This window comes from Stylophora pistillata, chromosome 4 (genome assembly GCF_964205215.1).
Source record: "Stylophora pistillata chromosome 4, jaStyPist1.2, whole genome shotgun sequence".
In the NCBI taxonomy this organism is placed as follows: Eukaryota; Metazoa; Cnidaria; class Anthozoa; order Scleractinia; family Pocilloporidae; genus Stylophora; species Stylophora pistillata.
Window position 1 is genome coordinate 16,695,730 of NC_142522.1, and position 10,445 is coordinate 16,706,174.

The following is a 10,445-nucleotide window of genomic DNA, read 5'->3' on the forward strand; positions in this document are numbered from 1 at the left end:
TATAGTTTTATTGTAAATAGCAACATTGTCGTTACCGATATTACAACATGCAATGTTAGTTGGATGGCATTAAATACTCAGGCTCAAGCTCTCAATAGTGCAACTGATATACATGTAAAGAATTAGTCACAAATTGTGTGAGTTTTAAAGGTTGGGAATCTGGAAAAGCAAGGATCCATCCACAATTAGAACTGAAATTAATGGGCACCCCCACTTTTCATTCATGTTTTTACTGCCTTCTCCCCTTCAATATTTAGAGGCACACATGAAAAGGATTGGGTTGAAATATATACTACAAAGATTTGCCAGCTTGTTACAGCATAAGTGGAAAAATGGAAAACATAGCTGTGCACTTAATGTATAACCTGAGTTGTTGCACGAGTTCTCCAATTCCAACAAATATCCAAGCCTTTTCAAAAACTTTCATGCGAACATTTTGTCTTAGTGAACCGGTGAAAGTCTGAGTAGATGGGCAAATGTATACTTTTTTTCAAATGAATAAAGTTTATTATTGTGTTTCGTGTTAGAATGTTGCTTCAATTTCACCTTCCAGGAAATTCATCTGTAGGCTGACATGAGATACCATTTAAAACCCCTTTAAGGCCATTAACAACATCAACTCAACTTTAAAACTAACGAGAAAACTTGATTGATGTTTGTAATTAATTTCTGTAATTTACATGTACAGATGAGATTCAGTTATCGTTTCCAGGTTTCTACAAACATCTTCATTATTGAATTCTAAGTCTCTTTTAATCGTCAAGTTTGAAAAGTAATCTTGTTCTAGCTTGTCTTCGTTTAAATCAAACTTTGGTAGCGTAAAAAACCAGGTGCAAGATAAATTTTGTATCCCAGTAGCTAGAGTTTCCAAGATCATGTATCAGACACTGACATTATATGCAGTTACAGCAGAGGTTACCGAATTAGATAACAGAAAACTCTCAAAAGGACACCGTGTATCAATAAAGAAACGAAAATTGTCGAGTTGGAAGTGACTCCTTTTTAATTTTCTACGCTTACCAGCGGAGGGTGACACGTTGGATAAATTTTTTGGAGCAGTTCCCCCCCCCCCAACACAGACTGGTCCCTTAGTCCCCTTGATAACTTCTTCGATAGCCAGTTTGCTGCTGTTTTGCTGTTTTTATTATTTGATGGAACATTAAAAGCGAATTTACACAACCCCCATATAGCAGTGCTGATAAAAAAATTGATAAACTGATAAAGTGAAGGGCTAGAAATACATTTACTGGAGCTCTGCTAAGTCTATCTATTAAAATAATGCGTTTTTTTCTTGTTTGCAGACACTTTGCAAAACAGTGATTTTTTAGCCCTATTTGAGCTTGCTTTATAGCAAACTTAGCACTTGTTACTTTTTCGTAAAATTTCGCTGGAAACATTACGTTTCCTCTAGATTTCGTGTTTTCTTACAGATTTCAACGCAATCCAATGAAAAAAGTGCGTTTTCACTTGTTTCCAGATACCTTTTGCAGCTTGTTTTAGAGCAACCTTAGCGCTTTTCACTTTTTGGCGAAATTTTGCTGACAACATTGCATTTCACCTGGATTTCGTATTTTCTTACAGGTATCAACGCAATATAATTAAAATAATGTGCGTTACTGCTTGTTTGCAGATACCTTTTGCAAATTGTGTTTTTGAGCCCTATTAGAGCGTGTTGACCAAAATGAGCGATTTTTGTACAGTTTCGGCTGAATTTCGTTGAAAACTTTGTGTTTCCGTCTGACGTTGGTGTTTTCTTACAGATTCAATATTAATGTAACCGAAGATATCGCGTTTTGGCTTGTTTGCAGCGTTCTTACCTGGAAAACAGCTAAATTTGCTAAAGTACGAAACCAGCGCGTTTTAGGGTATATAGACTTAGCACTTTTTACTTTTTGGCCAGATCTTACAGAAAACATTGCGTTTAAACTGGATTTTACTGTTTTCTTACAGATTTCAACGCAATCTACATCAGAAAGGTTTAACTATGGTGTTAAAGATCCTGATTTTGATGATGATCTTCCAGCTAGGCTAGGCCCAAACGTTCTCCCTTTGGAGGAAGGATGCTCTCACTCTGGCAATTTTCACTTTACATCGGTATCCGACCCACTGTGTTTATCAATAATTCCACCTTGGTAAGAAAACTATTCATGTCTTTTAATTACATGGTTAGCTCATTTCATTTCATTTGGAGCTCACGGAACGCTTTAAAAATCACCAATAATTCAAAATCCAAATATCGCACTTTGTAGCAAATTTTCAATTATCATTTTCCCTATATAAGAATAAGATTGGGGCTTTTCATATCCGCACGGAAAAACTAGGCTGAACTTTGTGAAAATCGCAACATCGTATTTACGTCACGACGTAATATAATTATGCACCCCGTGGTTAAAACCGGAATTACAAGCAGATTTTAGAAGTTCGCACCGTGTTCGATGAGGAATTCAATACAGTAAGCTAACCTTGCATAGTTAACGACGGCTGATTGGTTTTTATCCCCGCTCTCGTTTCAAGTCCTCCATTTCCCATGGCGAATTTGTTTATAACACATTCCGTAGGCTAACGGAAGGCGTATGTTTTTCTTTGTCGAAGACGGGAAGCAATCTGATACTAATGTAGATTTAACATACTCAAGCGTTTGTCACGCGAGGTCTTAAAAAAAAAGAGGATACTCCCATCACATTGAGTGGTTTTTAGGGGGGTCCTCTGACTAAAACTACATTTAGACTAGATAAAACGAAAAAAAAGCTAATTTGTATAAGCAGATGTATAGAAGCATATAAAAGCACTAAGATACTAAAATTAAGAATATGCTAAGGTTAATATGCTTCTAGTCGCTTCATGCAACAGAAACCGGAGTTAAGCACCGGCCTAATGGGCCACTAGGCTCGTAAACAGACTTTACCTAAGGTTCAGAAGGTAATTTTAAAAAATAAAAAATTAAGAATATGCCAAGGTTTATCAGGTAATTTAAAAAAATAATTATTTAAGTGTCTTTTAAAAATTAATGGTGGCATAGGCTTTTTCAACTCAGACGGAAGTGCGAACCATTCGTTTGTTGCTTGATAAGATGTTATGCGTCGTCCCTGTTCCGTTCTGATCCTGCCAAACCGTGGAAAGTGTCCATTTCTGGTGTTGTAACCATGTGAATTTAGTGTTGATTTAAAGTTATCAAAGTGTTCAGGAATGTTTCCTTTTATTACGTTCTGAACAAGTACACAACGATGCGCACGAAGCATTTTTGTCGAAATAATTTCAATCACAAAAACACATTTTATTGTTCCTTTCTTGCAGTTTTCCGGTCACAAGAATCACTTTTAATAAACTCTTTCATTGGATAATATAGAATATGTTACCTTGGAAGAGTGTTCCACTGAAAAGCAGAGATACAATTGTAGGAGGACTCACCCCACCCCTTCCAAAACTCTTATGGTAACTATTTTAACGGAAAATTATTAGACTCATTCGTGGGTGAAAGAAGACACTGTGGCACAGTTTTGCTCGGTGATTATCAAACAGATGACAACGTTTGACGGAGGGATACTGAAGGTATTATGCTAGAAGAAAAAAGTGATGCGTCGATCAATTCGAAGCTTCAACATCGCCCCCCCTCAGTAATTTTAACTTTTAGAGATTGGTTCCAGCCTTCCTGTGCCAGAGTCATGTTCAAATGCCCTGCCTAGTTGTCAGATTTTAGTGGGTCCCACTGGGGTTAACTGTTACCCGCAAAACAGCAAAAATTAGTCGCCTAGTCGTAAAAATTGACAAATTTTAACCGTGAGTCGTAAAAATAATGTAACTATAAAGAAAGTTAGCATTAGCCACTGACACCGATTCAACACCTTTTGAACGTCAAAATCTAAAAAGAGGAATGTCAGTTAGTACGCTAAGCAAAACTAATTCGATTGAGTTAACGACCACACGTATTAAAAAAGAAAACAACAACAAACGTGTGATCATATATTTCTCTAAAATGAGTTTCTACTAGAAAAACGCAAGCACAAGGTAAAAAGTTGCAAGGAAAGGTATTTTCAAACAAAAAAGCTAAGTGAGAAAATAAACAATCGATGAAAATACCTCAAGTTTGAAGGTTATAACAATGTACTATATGGCAGGGCAATCGTTAAGTGAATCCGAGCCTTCTTACTTGGTCTGGATTTTGTTAGATGGACCATTTCCTCGGAAGCGGTTCATGAGCTGTGTATTTTTGCTCCCAAAATCCGAAAAATTAAAATTAGAGAAGCTTTCCCGAACTCCATGATAGAATACTTAATAACATCGCTTGCTTGTGCTGTTTTGGGAAATATTGGTACTCGGTCGTTTTTCTACGGACCTCGCTTTGCTCGCTCTGTACTACCACAATTTCGGGCCAATAATCCTCAGTACGGCACTCGCGGTTGGTTGGTCAGAAATAATTTTTTGCAGCAACTGCTCATTTGTCTTCCTTTGCACAGCCTCTGTAATTAAAAAGGCTGCCACATTAAGTCTCTGTAAGCAGACCACAAATTTAAAGAAAATCCGGAACAACGTGGCGTGCCATTTTGGCAGTTTGTGGACCGGCGCTTTGCAACATTTGGAAAACTTCCTCGAAATGATAGTTTTTAACGACGTAAACCTGAAGAAAAAAAAAGAGTTAGCTAGAAAATTGTTCTCAAAAATGCCTTAATTAACCTGCGATAAGGCTTGCGCGTTTTCCTTTAGCATGGCTGGATAACTCTTCTAGAAGGCACGGCATCTTTGTGACTCTCTCCTTCATCCAACGCCTAAGGAACAGAGATACCCGGAACAGGTGATCTAGTCCGATTGCTGGAAGATGAATTAAGAATTGGCGCTCGACCTAAAATTAAATCTATTTCGGCCTTAGCATCGGTATTTAGTCCAAAAAATGGCCTTCAGTACCACTCGGGGGGATAAATGCTATCATAAATTTTGAAAACTACAATTACAATCAAGTTTAATATTATGTATGATAGCATTGTCCAATGAGTAGCTGAACAGGTGTTATCACGTGACCAGGTGACGTCACTGCTCTCTACAGAATTGACAGAAACAAACGACTGCCTGACACTATTCTTTTGAAGCGCGTTAACCGTTCTATAAGGGTGTTCTTTTTTTATAAAAATGATACACGTTTCTTCCAGATGAGTTTTTAAACTTACATTTCAACGATTTCTTTCCAGAGCAACGCTAAAATTTACTGAGGTTTTAGCGTAAAATTCTGAAATATTTTTGTTTCATGTCTTTTCTCGCAAAATTCTCACCAAATGGAAGAAGGAAATAATAACAGATTCACAGCCAATAGTTAAGTTAGGTACTATCGCTAAATAGACAAGATATCTTAAATAATATTTGCACCCCATCGTACATCTGCCGTGTTGCTTTCGCCATCTTGGATATTTAGAAATGACTACTCTAACCTAAATTGAGGCGAAATATTTTAAATACATAAAGCATCGTACGTTTCAAGTAGAAAAACTCATTATTCAACCTTCAAACACTCTCTTAAGTTCAAAAAGGATACAAATATGATGAAATATTTGAAAAATCAGAGTAGTTAAAGCTCTTTGATTAGCCTGAATAATAGGACCCGATTTACACGGAGGAATAATGATCTCGTAATTGTCTCAACTATTTCTCAATGGCTATAATTATCCTCATGCCTCGGAACATTTGTTATCGGGCGTTTCTTCCTCCTCCTCCTCTGCAGCACGATTGCCAGTCACGAGCGTGTTCAAAGAAAAGCATCAAGTTTTGTTGGAGTATTGATTACACCAACAACAGTTTGGCAGGTATTGGTGGCCATGCGAATTCTTAATCAGTGCTATTTGAAAGATCTGCATCACGGGTGTCCCACCTGTTTGTTTACAAGTGTCTTCGCTGATGAGCAAAGAAAATTCCGCCTTTAAGTCTCTATTTTTGTGTTCTTTGTTTATTGACTATGTCTTTCTTAAAGCGTCATAAAACGGCGAGGTTAAGAATCGAAAAAACTTTGAGACACCACGCTTTCTTGGAACTTACCCGTGATGCTTTGCAAGTTTGACGTCATGGTTTTGCTTAAGTTTTCTTTCAAATCAAATTAAAAACTCTTGGCTTTTTTGAAATGCTGTTACATGTCGTATGTACTGATTTAATTGCTATAATAAACAAAGAAGGCATTGGAAATAACCGTTTTGTCGTCGGCCTCGTTTCCATGTTAGGCGGTAATTTTTCAAATAACGTACGTGAAAATTGGGAAAGCTACCCTTTCACGATTCCTGTTAAAGTGAATTTGTAAAGTCTTTCGCATACATAACCTTTCATCAGATATCACGCACCTGTTGCTCCCCTGAGTAGTACCGAGAGCCCCTCTGGCCCATGGACTAATTGCTGACAATCTTTAGGCGTTCAGAAATGACGTTACGGAAAGTAATATTAGCCGAAGTATCAAAAGAATGACCTTCTTCTCGACCTAGTTGTTTTAGTCTGCGAACAGTTTCCAGCCCAACCAATTTGCGTGAGTTTTGTAACTAATTTGGGAAGAACGTTCTTAACTCAGCTAAGATTCTTTGTGATTTTAAATGGCACATTGTTTATCAAACATTTATCCTCAGGTCTAGTTCACCCTATCTATTTCATTCTGTTGCCAGCTCCATACTTAATATTCTTCTCCTATTTCAATCATTTTGTACTTTGCCTCTGTTTCGCCTTTACTCTGACACTTCATCCTTTCTTTGATCTTTTTTATATAGCTATTTGTAGTCTTGTGTTCAGCTGATAGGTTCTTCTATGCAATGTCACTATTACATTCAACTCTACATGAGATCCCCGCTGCGAAGTTAACAAGTTTCACAGCAATGACTAACTGATAAGAAAAATTATCATGTAAGCAAGTTAGTTAAAAACGTTATTCATGGATATTCGTGGCCGTAAAATTACAAGATCGGAACAAGATTCAAATAATTTGAGTGAGTCACATCTACACTAGAATCAGATTGATTCCCGTCTTCAACGGCTTCGGCAAAGAACATTTGACGTATCGGTATAATTAAGTTGTCCTCTTTCAACTCCACAATGCAGCTCACTTTGAACCCAGAACTTTTTAGAACTTATAGGTGTTCGAATACGCAAAGAAAAACAGACGCCCTCCCCTAGCTTACGAATGCAAGTAAGTAAGTAAGTAAACTTCATTTAAGTGTCGTGTACCTTTAGCATGGTGTTGTTAATTAGGGACACCGAAACATAAATAACAAAATAAGACTAATATATACATACTATAAGTGGTCGAAATAAAGAGTTATGTGTATATGCACAATGTTAAAAGTTGCAGTAATATAGTTTAGGAATGACCAGTGAATGAATAATGATAACTAATGAATGATTATAGTTTAAGAATCACATAAAAAACAGCCAGTTGGACATTTCTCAAGCAAAAACAAATTTGTAGGTCCATTTTCTTAACTTGTCTTTTAAAACTGTTCGAGTCACATTGTGTCCGTACATTTCCCGGTAATTTGCAGCATAAGTAAGGCCTGAGATGTCTCATTGAATGCTTTCCATAGGTTACGGTAATATATCGCGGTATAACAAAGTCTGCTGTACGTAAATTGTAGTTGTTAGTTTCCATTGTTTGGAATAATTCCGAGATGTACTTTGTACGTTAAACATTAACACCATCAGGTCTTGCAGTCTTCTATTACGTAATGTAGGTAATCCTGCTTTCTTTAACAGATGTTCGTATGTTGATGCACTGTCCATGAAAACCGCTCCCGGACCTTTTTGCTGTATCCTCTCCAATTTCCGCTGATCAGATGCTCTAAGGAATAGCCAAACAAGTGGGTAATAGTTTGGCTTCGGGATAATTACCGCTTTAAACGATGTAACTTTGTCTTTTCGGGAACTAGGCTCTTCATCCTCAAGAGGACACCAATTTTGCAGTTTGCTTTCTTACAGACTTGTTGAATGTGTGCATCAAAACTAAGTTTATTATGTATAAAAACTCCTAATAGTGATAATGAACTTGTGCATTCAATTTCTTCATTATCAATGACAAATCTGCTCCTCTTGCAATTCTTTGCTTTTGATGTTAGAAACATTCCCTGAAATTTTCCTTTATTTCCCAGCAGGAAATTATTTTTAGACCCGTCGGATACAATCTTAGCCTCGCTTTTTAACAGAGTAGCAACGTTTTCAGTCACCTGATGAGAGGCACATATTTGATGGTCGTTTGCATCCCTACAAAAATCACAGTTTTTAATGCTATAACTTAAGTCATTCTGCAACATGTTCCACAGCAATGATCTGAGACATGACCCTTGAGGGCAGCCTTCTCTTGTGCCGTGCCAAGAGCTGTTAACGGTGGCAAGCTTAACCCTTCCTTGCCGGTTTAGGAAATTTGATCTTTGGAGACGTAACGAAACGTCAGCGAAATCATAGGCTTGTAGTTTCTTGACCATGAGCGACTGAAGGAGAGAGTCTGAAATGGATGAGAATTTGAAACGAGAGCAGGGATAAAAACCAATCTGCCGTGGTTAGCTAAGGTTAGCTTACTGTATTGGTTTCCTGATCGAACACGGTGCTAACTTCTAAAGTGTGCTTGCAATTCAGCATTTAATCACGGGGTGTCTAATTAGATTATGTCGTGACGTAAATGACGATGTTGCGATTTTCACAAAGTTCAGCCTGGTATTTCACTGCGGATATGAAAAGCCCCAAAGTAATTTTTGTATCCTCGAAAGCAACAGTATCTCCACTTATCACGAGCTTAACCTGAACCGATTCTGAGTTATACCGCATGGGGAAAATGATAATTGAAACTTTGATACGAAATGCGATATTTGGATTTTGAAATATTGGTGATTTTTTAAAGTGTGCCGTAAGCTCAAAATGAAATGAAATGATCCCATTTTAGACTTAAGCCATACCTCGATCACTCCTTTACAAATCTGTTAAATTGATACCCACTTGCTTTCTTTTGCGATTTTCGTGAGCAAAGCTCATTTGCTCGGAGGACTCATTTCCGCCATTTCATGATTACCGACGCTTACTTTAGTTTTCGTGAATTTTCTAGGATAAAGAGGCAAGTCTGGGAAAAAAGACCTTACCACGTTTCTAAGCTCCCTATAAGGCATCTCTGACAGGAATATGAGGAGGGTCATATTTCGGTCGATTTCCCACCTCTCACGCTGTGTTGGAAAAAAGTCGCTCTTAAGAAGCCTCAGCGCTTTTTCACCTTTATGCCAAATTTGGCTGAAACATTGTATTTCACCTGGACTTAGTGTTTTCTTACAGATTTCAACGCAATCTAATAAAGAAAGTGCGTCTTTGCTTGTTTGCGGATATTTTTTGCAGAAACCGGCGCCAATGAGTAAATCGGCTCTAACTGCCTGGCCGACTGATGGATTGGTAGGCTGACTCTTTCACTGACTGACTTGCTGACTTAGGTGTTGACTGACTAGTTGGCAGACAGCATTACTGACTGGCTGACTAAGTGGATGACTGCTTGGCTGACTGACTGGCTAACTGACTGGTCGACTGACGGGCAGGCTGAGTAGTAACTGACTGGCTGACCGACTGGCTGACCGACTGGCTGACTGTCTGAATGACTGGGAACTGACCAGCTGACTGACCGGTTGACTGCGTTATCGACTAACTGACTGGTTGAGTGACTTTCTGAATGACTGACTGGTTACTGACTGGCGACTGGCTGGATGACTGACTCAATGGTAACTGACCGGCTGACTGACTGGCTAACTGACTGGTTGACTTGCTAACTGACTGATGGGCTTGCTGTCCACTGAATTGCCTTGAATGATTTAACCAATTCCATCTGCTTTAAATGAACTAATTGGTTCCAGTCACCCAACTGCCCTAAATCAGCCAATCAGTCCCAATGACCAAACTCCATTAATGATTGAATTGCCTCAGATTAACCAATCAGTTACTACTGCAACTGCTAGTGCCTATACGCCCTTTTGGCGTTTAGGGCAGCCACAAAGGAAAGCCTTTCTTGTCTGTCCCGGGCCATCTTTTGAATGGTCCCCAGGACTGATGGAGGGTATTCAGTTTTGCCTCCACCGTTCGGCGCCAGGTGTTCTTCTGATGTCCTCGTTTTTGTTTCCCCTCAGGTGTCCAGTGGAGGGCCGTGCGGGTGATGTTGTCCTGCTCCCGCCACATAACATGTCCGATCCATCTCCATCGCTGCTGCATGATGATCGTCCCATCATCACAGTTGCATCGTGCGAGAAGTTCATAGGTTGATATATCTGTGCATTGTTCAATGATGTTTTGCAGGGTAAAGTCAGTTACAAACTGCCCCAAATGACTCAGTCGAATAAGGGCATGCGTTCCAGTGACCCAACTGACTTAATTTGAACCTACCGGCTCAAATGACTAAATTGCCTCTTAGTGGCGGACTAGATGGTTGACTGACAGCCTGACTGACCGACTGGTTCCCCGACATGTTGACT

At 38.7% G+C, this 10,445-nt stretch overlaps 1 protein-coding gene across 1 annotated transcript in view; it reads left to right on the forward strand.

Moving 5' to 3' along the window:
- LOC148732652 (uncharacterized) overlaps nt 1-10,236 on the forward strand; it is a 13,425-nt gene extending 3,189 nt beyond the window's left edge. Inside the window, exons 4-5 of the mRNA XM_088757881.1 lie at nt 1,951-2,132; nt 10,104-10,236. Coding sequence (XP_088614007.1) covers nt 1,951-2,132; nt 10,104-10,236 — 315 coding nt within the window. The remainder of the gene's footprint in view (nt 1-1,950; nt 2,133-10,103) is intronic.
- Nucleotides 10,237-10,445: the final 209 nt, after the last annotated feature.